General features: G+C 42.3%; 2 protein-coding genes across 15 annotated transcripts; both read right to left on the reverse strand.

The window, feature by feature from the left end:
- Positions 1 to 187: 187 nt before the first annotated feature.
- On the reverse strand, positions 188 to 19,718 carry LOC124641216 (regulating synaptic membrane exocytosis protein 2-like). Of its 14 annotated transcripts, none has more exons than XM_047179331.1 (22): positions 19,697 to 19,718; positions 17,374 to 17,578; positions 16,740 to 17,220; positions 16,004 to 16,089; positions 13,808 to 14,024; positions 13,397 to 13,561; positions 11,799 to 11,932; positions 10,344 to 10,589; positions 10,131 to 10,268; positions 9,551 to 9,709; positions 9,062 to 9,148; positions 8,362 to 8,488; positions 7,582 to 7,715; positions 7,233 to 7,341; positions 6,550 to 6,754; positions 4,554 to 4,693; positions 4,329 to 4,475; positions 4,052 to 4,199; positions 1,679 to 1,838; positions 818 to 1,015; positions 572 to 706; positions 188 to 486 (listed from the first exon to the last, which is right to left on the reverse strand). In XM_047179331.1, exons 2-22 carry the CDS (start codon positions 17,521 to 17,523, stop codon positions 484 to 486), a joined length of 3,369 nt encoding a protein of 1,122 aa, XP_047035287.1. In that variant the 5' UTR covers positions 17,524 to 17,578; positions 19,697 to 19,718; the 3' UTR covers positions 188 to 483. The 14 variants fall into 14 exon arrangements, 13 of the variants coding, with proteins under 13 accessions (XP_047035287.1, XP_047035212.1, XP_047035204.1 ...); XM_047179256.1 differs by lacking the exons at positions 4,052 to 4,199; positions 16,004 to 16,089; positions 19,697 to 19,718 and adding exons at positions 3,154 to 3,286; positions 14,613 to 15,151; positions 19,005 to 19,224 and having other exon boundaries at positions 4,329 to 4,493; positions 11,799 to 11,935; XM_047179248.1 differs by lacking the exons at positions 16,004 to 16,089; positions 19,697 to 19,718 and adding exons at positions 14,613 to 15,151; positions 19,005 to 19,223 and having other exon boundaries at positions 4,329 to 4,493.
- Positions 19,719 to 20,471: 753 nt separating this feature from the next.
- On the reverse strand, positions 20,472 to 22,623 carry LOC124641321. Its single transcript, XM_047179384.1, has 2 exons — positions 22,492 to 22,623; positions 20,472 to 20,950 (listed from the first exon to the last, which is right to left on the reverse strand). Exons 1-2 carry the CDS (start codon positions 22,492 to 22,494, stop codon positions 20,570 to 20,572), a joined length of 384 nt encoding a protein of 127 aa, XP_047035340.1. The 5' UTR covers positions 22,495 to 22,623; the 3' UTR covers positions 20,472 to 20,569.
- Between the last annotated feature and the right edge of the window lie 28 nt (positions 22,624 to 22,651).

The following is a 22,651-nucleotide window of genomic DNA, read 5'->3' on the forward strand; positions in this document are numbered from 1 at the left end:
CCAGGTTTTATTTATGCCTAAAAGATAAAATATATGAAAACGATAAAGTAGGATTTTCAGCCAATTTCACCACAAGTTCGTTTAAATTTATAAATATTTCAGATTAAACCCCAATACCTATATAGCACTTGTTTAATAAAAGCCAGAGTAGTGAAATTGGCTGATAAGGATAAAAAATATACATAAATTGCATTTGGCTTTTAATACTTAATTACATATTATTGAGTACACTATACATTTGTTTCATTGCTATAAAATGCTATCTATTCAAAACTCCGGTAGGCATTCCAAAAGAAAATAAAAATACAAATTATTATTATTATTTTATACCTTTCGTTTTATAGAAAATTTCCTATATTCAAGATATTTTGCGTTTTATCATGATATTAAAGCAGTATCACTAAATTTATTATTTGGACAAGTTATAATTTTTTTATTGTGATATAGGTTCGCCTAACCCTTGAAGGTAGTGTAGAACCTTGGTTACTGAAAAACAAAATATTTTTTGTTAGTAAATTGTCATACAGGTCTTAGAAAACAATTTGAAAGCTATGAAGTAGTAAATAATTACCAATGAAGTAGTTCCGAAGAGTTTGTACCATCCTATGACGATGTTAGAGAGGTTAAGGTCATCGAGCATGATTTGAGCCACGCCCATAAACACCTTTTTACCCTCTATGCGTCCATAGTCGCCCCACACGGTCACCTGCGCGTACAAAAATATTTATAGAACCTTCTTTTAAAGGGTAGCCAGTTTAAAAAGTATTAACGCACGTATTTTACGTCTCACTAAAGAAAAAAAAATAAGATAGCTCACCTGTAATACGCAACCTTTAAAGTTTTCTCTAAAGGTTAGCGTTTGTTGATAAAGTGGGTCGAGTGTGCGGCGCGCCGTGCTCGTCTTTGCCTTGGCGATGCAGCGCTTACCGCTCACTAGGTACACTTTAATGTACGGCGCAGGTAGGGCCCGTCTGCCCGGCTGAGATACCAGACCACGAGCACGGATTACCTCCACCTAAAAAATAGTTAAATCGGTGTAGTACCAGCAATGCGGATGAATGGTACGCAAAGGTTGAATATGGTTGTTAAAGACTACTGAACATTTCATGGACCATCCGTACTGCTGCTTTTGAATACATAATAATTATGGAAATGGGCACGAGATTGGAGACAGGTTAGGTTAGGCAGCAATAATAATAATGGCGTCCACGGCCGATTTCGGCCCCGGCGGCAGTTCTCATTTAAGGAGATCAGCCAGCTGCTCAGGACATATTATAGTGCACGAGCATTTGCGCAGACACAGGTGCACTCACTATTCCTTCACTCTCATAACCCGATGGGACGGCAACCCGACACGACCGGAGAGAGATCAGGCGCAGGACCGACATTTACGTGCTCTCCGATGCACGGGTGAATCAATCACCAACTTCTAGACTACGGGCTGCTTTGTGAAAGTTTAAGAAAACCCACAAAGCGATTTCGGCCCGACCCAGGAATCGAACCCGAGACCTCGAGCACAGCCGCGCTTGCGACAACTAGACCACCGAGGCAGTCAATGGCAGCAATATTATCACGGTAAATCATTTATTTTTTTATTTACTTAACCTGAATTCCGAACAAATATCATAGTGTATTCGGTAATATAAACCTATATGTTACAGAATCAAGCAGAAATAACCTCGAGAAATCCTTTCTGGTAACACATAGACAGTTGCACGTCACCCTGCGTCGGCGCGCCGAGTAACTGTCTGCCGACCAGTTGTCCTGGGCCTAAGCCGTCGATAAAGTCTGACAAGCCGCCTCCGTCCGAACCAGAGCCTCTCATACCAGGAGACCATCTAAAAACAGGTGAACTTATTACCCTATTAAAGCAACTTAAACATAAAGTAGGTATAATAATGTTGAAACAATTCTTTATAATCCACCACTGGATTCAGACCTCTCCTTTTGTTGTAGGATACATATTTAGAAAAGGGTATTAATTGTGATTTAAATTTTATAAATAGGAAATTATCAATTTACAAAATAAAAAAATATGATCATGGAATAGACAAAAGTGAAAAAAAGTATAAGAGGTATGTATAGTAAAAATATTGACTAGAATTTTATTAGCCACTACCAAAAGAATAGTTATAAAAACAACATTTACAACATTGATACAATAGTGAAGAAGAGGGCGGTAGTCGTTCGGATGCATCGATCGGTAAAGTTAAGGCAAAGAACGTGGATTCCAGGTACTAGGTACTATGTTAAAAATATCAAGTCATCTAAAAAGTAGATGTAACTGTGTAAAGGTGCAAGAAACGCTAGAGAATGGTCTGCATCTATAGGTAGGTAGTAGATTTTATAGTGGGTTAAATAGAATAATATCTATGAAGGTAATGTTCAAAAAATATAGTAACAATAATGAATTTTATACACAATCAAATTCTATTCTATCTTTGTATTAATCTATCTACAATTATTATTTACTTGTAACATGTGTTGTTCTATGCTTCTATTTACTCATAACCAACACCACACCAACCTGTTCTCGTTCAAGTATCTTTGTACACTAATTTAAACTGTTCCCTACAACGAGGTTCCGCAGGCAATAATGATGTTCACCTTAACGTAGTATGGAAATGACAAGTGATATGCCGGTGACACATGCATGATTTATGATGTAGGAATGTGTGTACATCGAACAGACAAAGATGGAAAAAATGTGTAACGAGCCATAAAATAAGTGCATACACCGTAGGCTTTCAGGCAACATTTATCATCAAATCACAATCGTGCATCATGAATGCAGGAACGCTTTGTTTTCGACTGACGACATTTACACCTCCCCTTATAGATGTGACTGAAAATGATTACAAACGTCGGACACTGGTCGTGTAGACACGAGATAAATGGAGCTATCTCATGGTAATTAACGAGAAGGTGCTATGCCTATGCAAGAGAAGACTCGTGCGTGCTGAACAGAAAATTATGAGTGAAACACACCAATTGATATAACTGGAATCATGCTTTGACAAGACGAAAGGCACATAGAGAGGGGCAAAGTATGTAGAAGACGCGAGAAACATCGAGGCGCACATACAAAAATGGATATCTGCAGGCAGCTTGCAAACTGCGGCTTAAAACGGAGCGGTCGAGCGGGCGACTTACGAGGATCCCTCCGAGCTAGATATGGAGACGAGGCTGGTAGCGCACACCTCGTGCGAGCGTTTGAAGGCGGTGGTGGCGGTGCTGGAGCGCTTGCGCCGCGCGCCGCTGCCGCCCTCTACACGAGACACGCGCGCTGTCGCCGACACGAGCACCGGCGCAACATACATTTATTACCGGTCGAAAAGCACATACCTTAGCGAAAAAATCGCCTTTCTGGTCGTCTGAGATTGAACTACGTACATATTTCAGATACATGATTTGTTAGTTTACTATCATTATTTGCGTATGTATACAGATTATTTCACATAAGTACATTTACGTAGCTGCTGTGTTTTGTAATGATGTAAGTGGTTGGTGGATACTAAGAATATCAATTTTGATTCACCGTTAACCCAGTATCATTGTAGCATATCAAGTAATTAATTACTTGAAACCATGATTAAGCGTTGTGGAAAATGTAAACGCATAGGCGTTTGTGCGAACAACCACTTGCTCATACGAACAAACAACTGTTAAATGACACGTTATGAAAGGGCTATATTTTAATCTTGTCCAATCATTTACAATTAGTTCCCGAGTTTCGTATGGGGATTTGAGCATGTCTAATAACAAGGTGCATTTGATAACTGTGACTATGCAGCTCCGATATTTAATACACGTTAGAAACATTTACCAGTAAAAGCTCTACATTTGCTGACTTTACATAAGCGATATTGCACATTTATGTTTTGTCTTATGGTTTTTTGTAACATGCTGTGTAATCCATTTAATGCAGATGGCCTCTCTGTCGTTTCTTCGTGACCTTTGTATAATGGGATAGTGGTACGCGGGTGAGCTACCGCCCTGGTCGTGGTGCCACACTATTGTGTCAATGTCGTCGGTGCCGAGCACTGCGAACCTGTCTTCGTCGTTCTCGCTGGAGGCTGAGGAGGCCCGCGATACACCACCCATGCCTCCGCGCATTTCGCCAGGGACCACTTCCTCGCTCCGTTGCACCGTAAACGAATTTTTCCCACGTTTACCAAAACCTAACCTCCGTTTTCGTCCTGTGATTATTGGATGAACACTTACATAATAGTTACTTATATGGTATATTTGTATAATCATTGTGTGCAGCCAAGGTCCAAAATATAGTTATTTGATCAAAATTTTTGTCATGAAGTCTGTTGATTTACCTGTCGCTGATAGTTGCGAAGTGGAATTGCTTTTCTTGCCCATACCAGGGCCGAAGTAGTCGCGAGGTTCCGCTTTCAGTAATACGTCGTCACTAGCAGGTTCCAATTCACCCGCCCCGCCGAGAGCAGTATCGCTGAGGCTGCCATCTTTGTTAAAAGTTACACCTTATTTTAAAAATGCTAGTATTGGGAATCTAATCATTCGTATAGTATATTCCGACTTACCCGCTTTTTCATCCGGTGGTACATCTGCGTTACTCAGACTCCGAGTAAATTGACCCCGACGTGATTCTCGTCTTTCTAGGGGTTGTTGCTGTTGATTGCTACCATTGCCGCGTCCGTTCTCCCGTCCACCATAGTCATTACTGCGTTTTGAATTTCGTCGATGCGGAGGTTTTTCATGTTTTTTCGATTGTTTTTTATAAAGGGAAATATCACGTCGGTGATTACTCGTTTCGGACGTTGAACGTGTTGGTTGAGACGTTGCGTCGCCAGGTTCGTCCAAGGTGGTGGGTGCCATCGCCGCATCATGAATGTTTTGATGAGTGTCATCAAGTGGCAGGTGTGAGGCGACGGGAGTGAGCGCACGACGGGGCGAGCCGAGGTTCGGGGGAGAAAGAGCAACAGACATAGAATTAGCCATAATACTAAATTCTCGATCTAGATGATATGTCGCAGCTATAGAATACGACCGGGTGCGAGCTTTCTTAATAATGGATGGCAAAGGTTTTTTGAACGAGAAATCGATACTGGATTGGGGGGAAAGGGAGTTGGGCGAGCGATATTCTTGGAAAGTGGGAACTTCGTTTATGCTTACACTATTGCAGAATTTTTTTGAACTCTTATCTTCAACTTCAGATTCAGCAGGCGCGTCTAGCAAATTATTTTTTGAAGTTATGCTGACTCTCTTAAACATGTTTTTAATTTGATCAGGCGTTGATAGCTCTTGGGGTGAACTTTTTAATGTCACCAGTGAATCGGAATTTCGTCTGCGGTCTATTTTCGGTTTATCTTTTTTATCTAATTTAGTTGGGAGGTCATCATTATGATTGCTGACTATTTCTTGAATGTTATCTATATCTAGCAAATTAGATTCGCTGGGACTCTTCTGAACATAATTGGTTTTTAAATCGAGCGAAAGAAACTTTTTTCGACTAATTTGGGTTATAATAGGATTGTGGTCTGTTAGGTTTAACGATTGAAGTGCGTCTAGCTCCAGTGTTTCGAGTCCCTGGTTTTCTGGATCAGCTATTAATGTTTCGCTGTTCACATGGATTTTTGTTTCACTTTCATTGCCGTTGCTCTCATGATCGTGATAGTTGTAAAGCATTGGTCCTTTTTGGACAACGTCTATGGTACTACTTCTTAATGCAAAGTTCTGACTAGGTGTTTTATCTTTATTAACGATAGGAATATCAGGAAGTGACCTAATGCGCGGATTAGGTAAACTTGCTATATTAGGAAGTCTCCTTCGTCTAATGCCCTTGTTTGGATTATCTGGGGCGACGGTAGGAGCCATTTCCGAGTAACAATTGATAGATTCGGTCTGTATTTGTATTTTGTTCCTACAGGGATGAACATTATGATGTACTTGTGTTGGCAGTGGGCCGTAATATACATTCGTGGGAAGAGCCCTTTGTTCTCTATTTATAGAAATGGTGGTAACGAGCGCGGGTTTTGGTGCTCGCGATAGTTCCATGTGAAAAATGTAATCTTTTTGATTTTCAGTAATTTTATATGTATTCGTGTAAACAGGATATTCGGGACAACTGTGACTTCGTTCGTAAGCGTGCCGGTGGGAGCAATCTCGAGTGCAGGAGCCGACAGAGCGGCTGCGAGCGAGTATGCGGCGCAGGCGGCGGGTGGGGCGAGCGCGGTGGCTCACTGCCGGCGCGGGGTGCGTGTCACGCGCGCGCAGGCGGCGCCGCACCGCGCGCTCCGCACCCGCCGGGATACAAATGAACGGCAGTAGCCGGTGACAGGTACGATCAGTACGGCGGAATCGAGCCTGAGGGGCGGGGGTAGCACTATCGCAAGAGGAAGATGTACTATGAGGAGGGAGTATTCGCTTCCGGCTGTAAAGTTATATTAATAATAGCCTTTTTACTTCGACTTTCTTGATATTCAGCTGATTGCATCGTGTGTAGATCTAGATTATTTAAAATTGTTAGCAGTACCTATAATAATGTTATATTGGTCGTAGACAGATGTCTCGATATACCTGAGCATTCTGGTAGGGCGAGGTCGTTCGGACTGCGTGCTGAAGGCGCTGGAGGTGACGGACGCGACGGACTCGAGGTCGGAGTCCTGCGCGGCGTTGTCGGGCGACAGGCGCCGCCGCGGGGCCCAGCCGCCTGCGCCCGCACCTCCGCCGCTCCGCGCTGCCAGCTCGGAGTCCGACAGTCCTGCGTAATGTCTTTCCCACCCTACATTATAATTGTACTCACTGATATACAAGTTTAAAGACACGTTAGTAACAATGCACATCATCTTTTGTAGTTTATGATGTTCAATTTATCACAATATTATTATAACATTATGACTGTCTTTATAAAAAAATGCAGGATTTTAAGAAAAAGGGACTCTATTCCACTTAATAGGGGTAGTGTACTTAATTTCGTGAACTTCTTTCGACGTTCGTACATCCTTTCTGAACACGAATTTGACATAGACATAGAAATGGACATAGACAGGTACTAATTCAGGTTGGCAAGTGTAGAGTGTAAGTAAAGCTGACCATACACGCGAAGGATATTCCTGACCGTTTGTCATAAGTGGTTATAAGTGCTGGCATCACAGAACTTATTAGGCATTATACATATAGTTAGGAGTTGAAACCGTCAGGAATACCGATAGGGCACGTATAAGGTGACAGGTTATTGGGACAGGGCAGCGTGTATTGACCTTGTGGCGTGCTGCGGTAGGTGAGTGTGGCGCCAATGTGATGCGGGGCGATCCACTTACGTTCCTCCAGGTCGGCCGACACTTGCGCGCGTACTGCTCTCTGCCCACCCTGCCGAATATTCCGTAAGCTTTGGTACAAGTCTTGGTATAAAAGCAAAAAAAAATCCTCTTTTTAATGGTTTGTCAGGCAGATAAGCTATATGGGTTTGGGTTTGGGATTGGGTTCGGCATCCAGTCGTAAATGGATACAACTGGGCGTAGACACTATCAATGTATATTGTTTTCTGGTACAATTAAAGGTCATTTAAGAAGTAGTCTGAGCTGTTGATGCGTGTTTACAATGCGCTACCTGGTGATGAGGTATTTGTGGTAGTTGACGTTTCTTGGGACTGGTGGTGGGCGTGGCCGTGGCTGAGCGCGACTGGAAGCGCGGCGCGTACGCGTGCGTCGGTAACCGCGACCCGTCTCCCCGGTCCTCGTTCACTGCAAAACCATATTATATTGCTTTCTCATTGTCATATTGTCCTAAAATTTTTTAAAGACCTACAAACCATTAAAACTTTGATTTTTATTCATATTATACATTTATAACAAACAAGATGTTAATAGAAAGATACAAAACAAATGTACAACAAACTTACGAAGATTGCCTTTAAAAGATAAATTAGGTTATTAGATTGAGAATGACATGCAAGTATCAAACATGAAATGGTTTACATTCACATTGTTATTAATAAAAGCGCTGCATTCATAGAATTCTTAAAATCCTTAATATTTTTCAATTATATAGACCAACAAAGAATCTGAATACAGCGCATAACAAACACCCATAATGGATAGCGTGCTCATATCAGGTAGATAAGGACGAGGTCAGCGGAAGATGCATGAAACAAAACCAAAGTGGAACAGAGCTAGGAGGTGAGATAGTAAGTGGCAGTAAAGTGGTGATGAGCGGACGCGGCGAAAGAACGTGCGTGTCTCGACGACAGTGTTCCGTGCGGGGTCGAGGCCCGCTGTCATTGCGACGTCCACGGACCAATCGGAAAACAGTTAGGAACGCCGACGGGGTCGCGTGTCGGCGTCCGTGGTCGTGATTGGTGGGTAGAGTCTGCGGGCGCCGATGCGGCACCTGTGTAGCGCCAGCCGTCGCGGTCGGCGGGCGGCGACAGCGAGCGGCGCGGCGACTTGCTGCGAGCCCGCGCCGGCCGCGCCACGCCCGCCGCCGACTGCGAGCGCGCCACGCTGTACCCGCCGCTCTACGCAAACACCAGCAAGTCAATAACACTCACACATATATTAACACATCATCATTACAGCTTTGCTAAAACATTTCGCTGGTATGCATTAAGATTTAGAAGGAAGGCGACTGTGCTACGCAAAAAAATTTCAGTTAGTAAAGCTACTACTACTGTCTACTACATTATGTGGACATGATGAGATAGACGTTACGTCATACCTGCATTTGACCATGGCATCGTGTCGATGGAAGCTAAAACTTGTTGGTAGGTTTATACTTACGTGCGTCGGATGTCCTAATATGTTAAATTAGGTAATGTAGGTACATGCATTCGCCAGTGACTTGGATATAACACAATTTATTTGTGCATCTTGTAAGGAATACTGAGAAAAAGTCCCCAGGAAAATCGTATCTGGAAGTCATGCAAACAAGTTGGTACAATATTCATGTCTTTGCGGGATTCGAACCCTTAGTGTCTACAACTGCTAGTATTTATATATGTATCGGTGTTGGGCGTGGTACACCTTATCATGCAGACGAGTACAATTAAGTTCAACGTAATAGGTATGCGTAGGTGTTCGTTATGACTCACGCGTTCTCTGTTCATCCCGGCAGCGCGAACCCGGCCCGCCGGCGACATGTCGCGTCGGTTGGATCTCGCTCCCTCCATGTCCATGCGCTGAAACAAACATTCGTATTTCTTTGGATACGGAAGGATCATCCTTCGTTTTATTATCGGAGGAGGATGATGAAAGGAACGTGGAAGCTTTTTTTACTATCATCCTGCCCGTATCCCAATTTAACTGGGACGTAGCATTTTTTCTTCTTCCATACTCTTCTATATACCGTTATCTCACAAGTAACGTTCTAGCCATATCAACTTTCACATAATCCATCCATAGATTTTTGGGAAGAAAGGGAAGGGAAGACCCTTCCATTATATCCACATTCATGTTCAAATAGTATATTTATTTATTTATAATTGTTATAAATGTACTAAGGCTTTATAGAATTAAACATGTCTGAAGCCACATTCACTGCGCAGCCTTAGTAAAGTATAAAGTTTAATGAAACTGCTTACATCATGCGGCGGCGGCGGACTGGAGCTGGACGCGAGGCTGGACAGCGAGTGGTGGCGCCGCAGGTCGCACTCGCTCGGCGTGTCGGAGTCCGACAGCCGTGACGTCGACGTCGACGGCGGGGACAGGTGCTCGCCGTCTGCCTCGTCTTCGCGGTATCTCTGGTAGGAAACGTTATTTTTTTAACTTCTTTGACGCTTTTCTCATTGATTTATCACCAACGGCTGATAAAAAAGTGAAGGAAAACATCTTGAGGAAACCTGGACTATAAAGTCTGAAATCACCAACCCGCATTGAGCAAGCGTGGTGATTAACGCTCAATACTTCTCCATGTGAGAGGAGGCCTGTGCCCTGCAGTGGGACAATAAAAAGGCTGCGACGATTTCTCATTTGAATTGAATTTTCAGGAATTTATCAAAATTATGTCTTTGATAGTGTTATTGTAAAAAATTGTTTGCAGCTTCATGATTTTTTCATAACCAAGATTGCATTGCTTTTCCCAAAAGCTGAAAAGGATTCCAATGAAACTGGCTTCGTTAAAAATGTAAACGCACTTATTTTCCTAAGTTAAAAACAACTCACGCTAAAGCTTCCCATCTCCTCGTGTGGTTTCAACGTATACCATGTAGGTTCATGGTTCATTACAATGGTGTCTAAATCCAGAAGGACTTCGCCGAGAAAATCGTTTGGGCCGTAACGATTTAAATCCCACACGGTAACCTAGAAATAATACGAGTCATTTTGAATAGAAATAATTTTACTTGCCCAAGCGACTTCTTAAACTGCAATATTTACCTCCAAAGTTCTTCTCTTTATGTCGGTAATTCGAATGCCGCAATAAATAAAGTTTTGATTCCATCGCGGTTCTAATGTGTTGGCTAAGGTTTTCGTTCTTCGCTTGCTCTTCTCGCTTTTATCGGGCAGTAGGAATATTTTAGCATAAGGGCATCTAGGGGAACCGTCGGGCCGAGGTGTGAGTCCGCTCGCTGATACTACGGTGACACACAGCTGCGTTGCGGTCACGTCGAAGTATATTTTCAGCTGTTTAAATAGAAAAGAAATGTCAAAATCACAAGATTTATACAAATACAAAGTAATTAAACTTTCTATCCCTGGGTGACATAGGCTATATTTACGGGTATGTGTAAAGTTCCTCCGGAATTCCGGAATCCGGGTGAAACTGCTAAAAGCAGCCAGTATGAGATAAGGCCACAGTAATGGTAATAATGATTTTCATTTCCGTAGAGACTGCACACGTTTCAATACCACTTGAAATGCTCACTTAGGGACAACCGATACACATTAGGTAAAGCTTATGAAACGCAATGTACTTAGTATAAGAGGGTCGGTTTGAAACAGTCCCGTCTCAATGAGTATAGCATGACGACCTCGATGGCGCAATGGTCACCATGCCGGACTGCCGGACCTGAGGTCCCGGGTTCGATTCCTGGTTCGGTCGACATTTGTGTGATGAGCATGCTTGTTGGCCGTGGTCTGGGTGTTACAATATGTATTTATAAATATGTATATATGTAGCTATATGTAGTTTATCAGTTGTGTTAGCACCCATAACACAAGTTAATTAATAACTTACCATGGGGCTAACCGACCGTGTGTGAAAAGGTGTCAGTCCCGACATTATATATCTTCAACTACTGCGGTTCACTGTGGATGGGCGAGTTGACCTAGTTAAGTTTTTGTTACAAAATTCTCAATAAAACTGAGTAAGCTCGGATTGGAATTGCGCCAGATTAATAACATAGGTTTGGCCCTGGAACTACGCCCGAATATTAGTGGTTCCGGCGTGCTCTTTTAGTACAGACCTACATTTCCAACTTTGCTGCGTTAGTGGCAAGGGGTGCACATAATAGTTTATTTCTCACATATCATTAGCGGTATATATGTATATTACGGTTATTAGAATATAAGAAAAAAAAACAAAATATTTTAAACTACCTATCTCACGTTTCACCCAGGTCCATAAGGAACCTCTTCTCGTATTCCGATAAATATAGCCTATGTTCTTCGGAGATAGTGAAGCTTCCACACAGTGAAATATCTTGTCAAATCGGTACAGTGGCTATGAGCTTTAAGGGTTGGTACACACAAAAAAGAAATATCTTTATCATGTTACTTTAGATTTAAGTATACTTTGAACTATATTAAACTGAATAAGTCCTGTATTGTCAGACAGTCTAATGCAAACATCGAAATTTATAAAGTTGCGGTAAGTTAGCAGAATTCACTAACCTGAATGCGTCCAGCAACATTAGCGTTATGGTGGTTGTATCTAGCGGGTCGGCGCCGCGAGTGCACGTCAGGGGAGCCCGGTGACGTCACCAGGACGCTGGGCTTCTCGCAACCCCCCATCACTTCCGTGTATACTTCTGCGAACATAGAACAAACTTAACTCTTAAAAGGAAATGTTTATGGCTACTAAAATTGGTTGATATACCCGTTTATCATTTAAATGAACCCGATGATCTGTCTCCGATCGAGTCTGTTTACTTTCCCATCGATCAATGAGAGTGAAGAAGTAGCACCTGTGTAGTGTGGCTGCAAAAATGCTTTCGCTTTATATGCCTGGACGGCATTCATTCATTTTGTTTTTAGGTGTAAAAGAACCATTAAAACTCGTTTAGAAATATTCACCTTTAAAAGGGACTGCATTTGCGAAAATCCTTACTAATATTATAAATCGGAAAGTGAGTTTGTTTGTTTGTTTGTTTGTTTGTTCCGCTTTCACGCCGTAACTACTGAACCGATTGCTTTGAAATTTTGCAGACGTAAAGTTAGAAGTCCGGATTAAATAATAGGGTACTTTTTATCCCGAAAAAAATAGATATTCCCGAGGGAAAACAAAAATATTGTTTGCTTGATGGATGGATTGTAGATGGCGCTGTGTGTCGTTTAAAACAAGGTAATATATTGCAAACGAATATAAACATGTAAATTTAGAAGCTAAATGATACGATAATGAATCCCCGAAAATGAGGAATTCCCGAGGGATGATGTACAATTTGTTTAATCGTCTAAACTGTTTTTTTTACATCTACTTATATATTGCAAACGAATATGAACATATAAATTTAGAAGCTAAATGATACGATAATGAATCCTCGAAAATGAGGAATTCCCGAGGGATGACGTACGATTTGTTTTATCGTCTTAACTGTTTTTTTTACATCTACTTATCCTGAATTAACTATAATTCAACGAATTACTAATTGGTATAAGTATTAGTTAAGTTATTTCGTTCTTGAGGTATGCGATAGATGGCGCTGGGTGTTTTTAAAACGTGGTAACGATGTGTTTTTAAAATACATAAGAAGTGGAATGATAGCTTTTTAAAACGTGGTGACGTTGTTTTTTTTAAGATACGTAAGAAGTGCAATGATATCTCGCGCTTTAACCTGTAGCTCATTGTTCAATCGCGAGCTTCCCGATAGCTCGATAGATGGCGTTGTGCTTTTCTGTATCGTGGTGTTAAGGTTCGCCGCGAATTAGTCTGTTTTGAAATCAGTGGGGCCCAGTAGCGCCAGGGCCAGCCGCGGCTGCGGGTTGTTCGAAAGAGGTACCGCGGCCCTGGTATATAAAAGGCCTAGGACGGAACACGACGATTTTAGTCAGTAAGAGTCTGACACTCCCTCACCGCTGCTAACCCACAGCGGGAGGGGTGAACCGAATTCCACGCGGGCGAAGCCGCGGGCGGAAAGCTAGTAATAGATATACATAAGTATTTATGTAGGTATCTTGGTTGTAAAGGTCAAATAAGCAGACACTAGACAGCTACATCAGGTAAGACTGAAAGCTAATATAATGACGGATCGATAGTTATTTCAATTCACCTTTGTGTGTTCTCCACGGCACAGCGGGTGTGCGCGTGGCAGTCAGCGGCCGGGATACCACTAACTCCACGTGCAAGTCGTGCTTACTGTCAGCTACAACCGCCGCCACCTCGTCCGCGCTCCGCCCTTGGAGAGGCACCCCGTTCCATTGCAGGACCTCGTCACCTGTGTGCAAACTCGGTATTGTCATTACATAAATACATACCTACGCCTGATCTCTCTCCGGTCGTGTCGGATTACCATCGGGCTATGAGAATGAAGGAATAGTGAGTGCACTTGTGCCTGCGCAAATGCTTGTGCACTATAATATGTCCTGCGCAGTTGGTTAAGCTCTAGACATGAGATCAGCCGCCGTAGCCGAAAATCGGCTAGGAGGGCATTACAATCAATATAAACCATAGGCACACTCACCTATTCTAAGCTGTCCTTCTAAGTCAGCAATGGAACCTTTTTTGACCTTTTCCACCACCGCGACCCTCGTGCCGTCCGGGAGCAGTTTCCCTCCCACCACCTTCAGACCGAGGATAGCCGCTGAAGAGTGTGAGCTCCCTTCCACGACGCTCTTCCGGAGCACCATGTGACCGATCATGCGAGTGCCGTCCGCGGACACCTGCCAGCTCAGCGGGAACTGTACACAATACCAGCCAATTCAATCATCAGTCTCGCTGACTACACTAAGAGCATAAATCAATTAATACTGTTTAAACATGTTAAACGGTACATAACAGCACAGTAACAGCTACTCCACGAAGCTTTAACACCGTGTAATTTACAAGAAAGTGCACACTCAACATAGAGAGGATGTAATGCATGCTCGCCAATGCAATCATGCTACAGCCAATAATATCCTTCAAAATTAATACTGTCTACACGCGCTTTACTATCCTACTAAATAATTAACTGTTAAAGTGAACTATACAGTTTTCTATTTATTAACTTTTGTGTCTTGTATGTACAAAGTTTAGACCTAACTTGAGTTTCAACTAGACTTAAAGGAACGTGGACTAATTACAATTTAATCTTTAATCAAGCCTAACGCAATCAACATCTGTTTTCAAATAAAATATTTCATTCAGTTACAAAAAGTCTATAGTCTGTAAATATTTCCTATATGTTATAAAAGATATGCATAATCAAACCGCAAACTGAACTATATAATAGGTAAATTAGAACTAATTTGAAGCAACTAACCGACACAATGTGAAACGGTCTGTACCTTAGGGCAATCGCCTCTGTTCGAATCTTCACTGGAGGTGAAGGTGCTAGAGGTATCGATGCCCGAGTCTTTGGTGGCGGAGTCCTGGCTGGTCTGGCGTTCGGGCTCCCAGCGTAGCGCGGCCCAGTCGTGTGGCGCGCCAGACGCGTCGCGGCCGCCGCGCGGGAACGTCGCGGCGCCTTCGTGCCCGTCAAAGCGAACGGTCTTTTTTCTCCTCTCAGTGAACCGTCTATTGTCTGAGGAGTCCTCCCACAAATAGGCACTCTTATACACAGCTCGATCTGGGCGCGGGCCCTCTTCTGGTGCGTACGGGCGTAGATACGCACCTTCGCCATCGTCGCGGGCCCGCCACCGGCAGTCGGTCACAGAATCGAAACTGCGTCCACCTGACGGTCCGGTCCTGGCCACGTCGAATGGACCGCGCGCCTCTGCCTCGTAATCGGCCGGCGAATGATTAATCAAATTGTAATAATTGTTGGCGGCCACGTTGGCGCTACGCAGATGCGGGTGCCGAACTGGAGCACATGCCTCTAGTTGTCCTAAGAATGATATCGAATGAGTAACAACGTTTACCTATAAAGGCATGTTGACATCGCCCGCGTCCGTTCTTGTTATGGACCCACGCGCATGTACGCGCCCGGTACCTAAGTTTTGATACTCCTATTTTGTGAAAATTTCTACATGTCGAAAAAAAATTACTGCCCATTTGTTTATTCCTCACGGCATGGGTAATAACTTAATTTTAACGAATTTAATTTAAATTAATAAGCTAAGACGGCGTGTTTTTAATTTCAGTTAAAATAAATTAATTGAAAGCGGTGATCATCACGCACAAGCGGAAAGAATGTGTCAAACTTATTCGAGTAAGACAGTAAAACAGCAACAATAAAATAAAGTACACGACCACAAACAATTCTAACGGATTTATAATAAAAATATGAACAAGTACACTTCTTTTCGCCCAAGCATGCGTTTGTTTGAACCATAAATATTGTGCGAAAGCCTAGTAGAATTGAAAGGTACCGTGGAATTATTAAAATAAGTAATAAGATTTAGTAATGAAACGACATTTTTGGTTCAAACAACAGAAAACTTAAAAGAGAAGTACATTCACCAATTTTAGTTTAAGAATTCCAAACAATGCAGCAATAAGTTCTATATTTCTCTTTTTATTGTGACTTAAACCTGATAAATGAGTGAATGCTCTTCTTTAGATAGTTATGAAGACGGGTGTCTTCGAAGAGATAGGACGTTATCAACAGTCATCACAATTTGTCCACCAGAGAAAGAAGTGTTTTACGTAACAGTAATACTGATCATCACATCTAAACTTCAGCAATATAATTACAACGCATAAGTAGATAAGATCCCGACAAAACTCGCCCTCTCACCGATAAGAATTTATTCATTTTCTCGTTTAACATCGTCTGACGCTGGCTTCTGGAACTCTCGGAACTGCTCTTATCATTATTTGTACCTGCGAACAGGGGATGGCGTGGTGAGGGCACGCGTCGCCAGAGCGCCGTATGTCTCGCGAGGCTACCGGGCGCGCACATGGGCATGGTTAACAAGCAAAACGTACGTGGCGGCAAACGATTACATTACAAGACAGCTCCAAACCCAGCACCACACTGTTCTCCTGTGTGCCAGGTTTGAAACCTTTGACTTGAAGATCTCTGAAAATAAGACTGATTGAGCAAATAAAGTGTTTATGTTTTGATTTGTAATAATATTCGGGCTCTAAAATGTTACAATGGAACACGAATATAATTGACTACATGAATTAACGTGATGGATTACATCTATGGATACAGATAAGTTTAGGTGCTCAACACTATCAGTTTCAGTGAAATATAATAATACTTAGATAACTAACAATCACAATTACCTGAGGCTACTTAAATTAATGAACACCTCGCACGGAACACCTTAACTTTATCATTGCGTAATGCCAGAGATGAACATGAAAAACGTTATGTATACGGCTAAAGTATACCTACTTAATGTGTTTGTGGTGTTGTGTTGTGTGTAGGGTTGATAAACAAAATTAGCTTGGATGGAAAGGATCTTGTAGTGTTACAAGTGACAGGATTGGGTGATGGATGTTGGGTCAGCGTGCATACTTACCGCGATCACGATACTCGTCGTTTTCGTCGGAAACACACTCGGGAACTTCGTCATCCGAAGAGGAAGACCGAGGCGGGAGGAGGGGGTGTGACGCTGGCGTGAGCGGCAACAACTGGGTGGAGGGAGTTACCCCCGTCTCGACCACCCCGTATGCAGCCTTTTGTCTCGGGTGTACTAGATGCGGATGAGTTCTAGCCAATCCTTCAAGTTCACCGTAACACCTTTGCTCTTGTTGACTGTACTGGCGACGGAGAGCGCTGCCAGATCTCTGAAGTGGCAGATTTTCTTTCTCTGCGGCGCTGTGTGCCCGTTCTAGTTTTGGTCTTTTATCAAATGATCCGTCTGGCTGTGGTGGCAGACCTCTTAGATCATTTTCCATACGCCATAACATTGAGTCCTGGCCAGCACTTTTGTGGATCCATTGTCCAGTTTTTGATAATAACTCTTGTTTCTTACGGCACAGTATACATACCCAAATAACCTGCAACAACGACAGTTGCTATAGATATGCTTTATGTGATCGCGGATTTATTTTAGTATTATAAGTAATTTCTTGTAATCTTTGAGTGCAAAACAAAGGGTCTAAATGCACAATAGCATGACAGCACTTGGTTCTTAAAAAAATATTATTAACCTTGTTAGAACGGAGAGTAACTTTGCCCCCGCACCGAGCGCAGCACCTCACTCGGCAGTAATGGCACGAGTGGCCGACGCCGTCCGCGAACTTAGTCTTGAGGCAGATGTGGCAGGTGGCTGCGAGCTCTACGCCGGCGGCGCGGTGCATCTCATTGCGAGTCCGGATCGTCTGCTCCAGCACTGTGACTTCATCTTGCTTACGTCTGCGCCAATACGAGCCCGTTATTATACATGCTTCACTTGTGCGAATTAACTTCTTTAATAATTACATCTCTAGAGATATCCCTCTCCCTTTATCTTTAGATTTCACTATGGTATAACATAGGGTAACATTCAGTTGGTATATACTATAGAGACGCACTTTTGAATGTTAGGTACCGTAATCACAGTAAGCCCCAATATCAGATGTATAAATTTTAAGCACATCGCTTGTATGTCAACAGTCTTTAAGATATCAAAGTCATTGCACTAACCATTGAAACTTCCACGTAAGCCAATCTAAAGATTGGCTAGTTGAGTGTAGTTTCATTGTGCAAATTCGAATGCAACTACAACTATCTCCTGAGACTTCGTATGTAAACGGGAACTGCCCACTTTGACGAATTAACTGATTTGTAGGAAAATAAGACATTTTAGCCGGGTAGTATTAGTGCACAATAAGAATGGATTACTTACAAAGCGAGTCTTCAGAAACGAACAAGTTACAGTTATTTTTGGCGTAGCTACTTGGGATTCTCTACTTATTCCAAAACCAATAAAGCTTTAAAATTGTTACTTCGTAAATAGTATCGACATTATTCGAAATCTCCCCGAAACTAACCGTAGCTATCCATTTAATCGAACTCCAATATCAATTCGATTCTCCTATTCCTCGCGATTCTATTGTGTGACTGAAGTATCTTATCCAAAATTAAAGCCACCTCTAATGTAGGTCAAAAAGTAGGTCAGATAAATAAATCGCAATAATATGCTCCCTGTGCTAAGCTCGACTCGGAAATCGACTATGAGCAATTCAATTTGCACACATGTTTGAAACACTAACTCAATAAAATAGGTGCCCCATTGTGCAATATAATGCCACACTCGATATTGATTAATTTTAATCCGGAATGAAAAGTCTCACTGTAGGAAAACATATTACCTACCGTGAAGAAAACGGTTGTAATTTAATTATTGTATTATAATTTATAGGGGTGCGTCATTAAAATCAGAATATAATTTTATGCGACACTACACTGGCTATTATAACCCGTTTTTGCCTTTAGTTCCTTGGGAGTACCAAGAAAATTTCTGGTATAGGCAAAAAGTGTAAGAAAAATTTGCATATAAAGAAAGTTAAGCACTTAGTGTAGCTGTTTATCTACGTCAATACTGAACCGTACTTATGTACTCGCCCTCGCTCGAGGTAGATACTGGTATATAGCTATACGTAGTACTGAATGGGATCTGACAACACAATAGCGGGTTAAACTTTGCAGCGAACAATGTGCAATGGCTATCAAAAATAGCATCCGAATGGTACAGTTAAGGATAGGATCACAGCACTTTCACAAATAACAGTGGTGCAGTACGTCGAATGTGTAGATGGCGACACGGGAGGGGCGCGGGGCGCGGGGTACGTGGGCACACCTCATGATCTCGTGCTCGCGCTGCTCCTCCTGGCGCTGTCGCATCATGACGCCTTCGATGATGGCGCGCTCCTCGGGCGTGAGGTGCGAGAGGTCCGGCATGTCGGCCATGGCGGGCGGCGAGCCGCGAGCGGTGCGCGGGCCCGCCGCGTGCTGCGGTGCTGTGCCCGCGGCGCGACGCTCGGCGCGCCACTCCACTCGGAGGTTTATTTAATAATGCCGGGCGGGCCAATGGCGCGCCGCCGTGCTCTGACGTCAGCGCGGTATTGATCGCGGCGGCAGGGCGCGACGCCGCACCGCTCCCGCCGCCGCCCCGAACCACGTATATGCGTGCGCATATCAACTATGCAACGATCTACGTGTACACATCTCTGCTCACCAGCTGCTCACATCTAATTATTTAACCAACATTCCTATGTCCTATACCTCTATCATGTTATTGTGCCAGGTTTCTAATTCATGCAGCAGACAAAAAAAGCCTTAAAAATACCATACTTATTTGCTGATTAATGTGAGGTAATTCGAAGTATTGGCGAGTAACTCACTACATTACCTACACGTTTATACAGTAAGATTTATAACGCATATAATAAAATGATTTCGTTTTGCAGCAGCTTCCTCCAAAGAAAGCTAGTAAACGAGAGTTCCTCAAAATATATAAATATAATGCTACCCTTTTAGTTTATGACCCACCTCACAGATGGCACTACCACGCTCAGGTATAACCTGCGATGAATTTAGTTTTTGCTTATTGTGTAGTAATTAACTCAAAAGAATAGTGTTCTCAACCGCACACAGTCCCAAAACTGGGTACCATTCTAATCACAAAATATTATGCTACAGCGTAGCTGGTTAAAAGCGGAGGACCTACGTCGTAGTCGGCCTCATCGTTGGCCACACCGTAGCTGACTGTAGCCCAAGTCAGAAGCTACAAGCTACATTGTAGCCAACGCGTAGATCGTAACTGTAGCGCTGTAGCTGATGATAGCTACGTCGTAGGCCACACGAAGCAGCGTAGTTGGGATTTGTATCGCGAAATTATGTAGGGCGCGTACAAAATATGTAAATCCTTGAATATTCCGATAAGACTATTACACATATATTACATTAACAAGATCCTAAAGTATAGACCCAAAAGAGTTTTTGATACGTGGATTTATTGAAGAGGAGATAGTATTTGACCAAGTTAATATCAGACGCATTGCTAATTTACCAAACAGTTGTGGGATCCTAACTTCCATTCCCAATATTCTATCTATCGGTTTATTTACTTTTAAAGATTAAGATAAGTTTGCCATTGGAATTAGCCATGTACACGTAATGCCAAAGTGGTATCTCTAATTAATCTCTAGTTATAGTAAACCAACAAAGAATATGGCAGTTGATATGAACCAAATTAACTCACTTTTTTTAAGTCGTTAAAACCCAAGACAAGAAAAACTGGCATCCAACGTTAAATAAAAATAACTTTTATTCATTCAGGTCATTTTATTTATATGCTGTCAGCAATCCAAGCAGCTGATGTTAAGGTCTCATAAAGGCGAGCGCAAAAATTTAACATCGAAATCAATCACAATCCAAGGGCGGAGGCCCACATTCTCCAGGAAGGTAGTTACATCGAGGGTTGTGGAATAAACTCTTTGTACCCGTCCTTCCCCATGGAAATCTCTTTGTACGTCTTCGCATGTATTCGTATTCACGACATTCTGTTTTAGAAGGCGTCTGATGACCTAGCGCGGTGAACGCTTGAAAGAACATAAGAGGGAAACAAATGAAGACCACAATATTCCTGTATTTCTGCCAGGTGTCCTTGCCAGGGAACTTGGGCACGCAAGGGTTAGGCGGGATGGGCCCGGGGCGACAGTCTGCCGGCGGCTGGATGCGCTGGCCCGGCGGCGGCTGCGGGGGACACCCGCAGCGCGGCTGCTGCGGCGCGATGCACGTGTACTGTCGAATGCCGTTGTAAAAATATTTTAAACTACGAATTTTGATGAAACTCATCGTACTTTCTTACAGTTAATTTTGAAATAATTCCGTGTAGGTAATATTTTTACTACATTTTATTAATGGCAAAAATTTTATTAAGAAACTAAGATGAAAGCAGGAAAATATTTATTTAAATCACTGACATAATAAAATTTTGTTTTTAATCTTTGGCCTGGTGTCAACAGACAGTATTTCATTCGAAACAGTGTTTAATAGAATAAGTATTTTTCCGCCGGCTTTACCTACTTGTCTAATTTACACATTACCTAAATGCAGATCAAAAATAATGCTTTACGGAATTACCGTAAGATTCTTTAATATTATTTATTTATTTGTTATTCGCATAGATCTTACTAAACTTGGCAGTATAAATGAAATGAAAACATCATACGTCGGTAGAGTTGTTCGATAACGAATAGAATATTTTTATATAATTTATAGAAATAAGTGTGTGCAGAAGTAACACTGCCAACTTCCAGACTCCAAGCTGCTTCGTGAAACTTTCTAAAACCTATCAAAGTGATTTCGGCACGGCAGTCGCGCTATTGAAAACTAGACCAACGAGGCAGTATGGGGATTAGTCAGGACAAATTATTGTGCACAAGCATTTGCGCGGACACAGGCTGTATCAAATATCAATATCAATCACCAACTTCCATATCACGGACTGCTTTGTGAAAGTTTCCAAAACCCACAGATCGATTTCGCCCCGACCCGGGAATCGAACTCGTGGCCTCGTGCACTGCTATTGCGCGTGCGATCGTTAGACAATGGACAGTCAAACACCACACGTTAAGAACGTACCTACGTATGTTGAATGCATATAATACATACCTATACCAGAACATACGAGTAGATTTCTTTTTACCCATGTCTGGGAAGCAGTTCCCTCGGGATGCGGGTGAATCCGCAGGCGGAAGTTACTCTTAAAGATAAAGACTGGGTATATGGGTACGTATGAGAAATGTATCGCATGCCCGCAATATGCGCGAACTTTTCAAAGAAGATGGATACTTTAGTCATATGCGAGTACACCAGCGACAATGTATCATGTAGGTACAAAGTCAGGTATATGACCAAAAAGATGGCTCCTCAATCTAAATATTTGGACTGAGGAGCCACCTTTTTGGTCATATAACTTTTAAACTATTAAGTATACTTACTACAAATTCAGAGATTGATCCTACAATACTTTTTAACTTACTACTAAATAAGTACAAAATTTCATTAAGATACAAAAAGTGGCTCCTCAATCCTGATGGACATAATTTAATACTTCATAGTTGAAGCAGTCGCTTCGGCAGTCTGAATTAATCGAGGAAGGGGAAATTATGTACGTAAAAAATCTCTGTGTTAGGTGTTTTCTTCTTGCTTTGCTAACTAAGAAAATGTTTTGATAGCAGACAAAGTATTATTGCCAATATCTTAACTAAGTACATACTTATTAGAATTCATAGGATGTCTTTTTCATAGTTCTACATAAACATTGAAAAGATTCTTACCATACTGAACACATAAACAATGACAAAATAAAGCAAGTTTATTCGGCGACTTTCTGTGGTTTCTGCCTATCCCTGGTCGTCAGTCGTGAAAATACGCCATTACATCGAGACGCTGCGCGCCATCTGCGCGCCAGCTAAAATCGCCGCCAATCATAAAAAT

This window comes from Helicoverpa zea, chromosome 2 (genome assembly GCF_022581195.2).
Source record: "Helicoverpa zea isolate HzStark_Cry1AcR chromosome 2, ilHelZeax1.1, whole genome shotgun sequence".
NCBI lineage: Eukaryota > Metazoa > Arthropoda > Insecta > Lepidoptera > Noctuidae > Helicoverpa > Helicoverpa zea.

Coding starts and splice junctions, on each gene's coding strand:
- LOC124641216 (XM_047179240.1), bottom strand. CDS start 19,114: ATGGCCGACATGCCGGACCTCTCGCACCTCACGCCCGAGGAGCGCGCC. Junction 10,590..11,798: donor ATGTTGCTGGACGCATTCAG/GTTAGTGAATTC, acceptor CTATTTAAACAG/CTGAAAATATACTTCGACGT. Junction 7,716..8,361: donor CGACGGCTGGCGCTACACAG/GTGCCGCATCGG, acceptor ATGGTTTTGCAG/TGAACGAGGACCGGGGAGAC.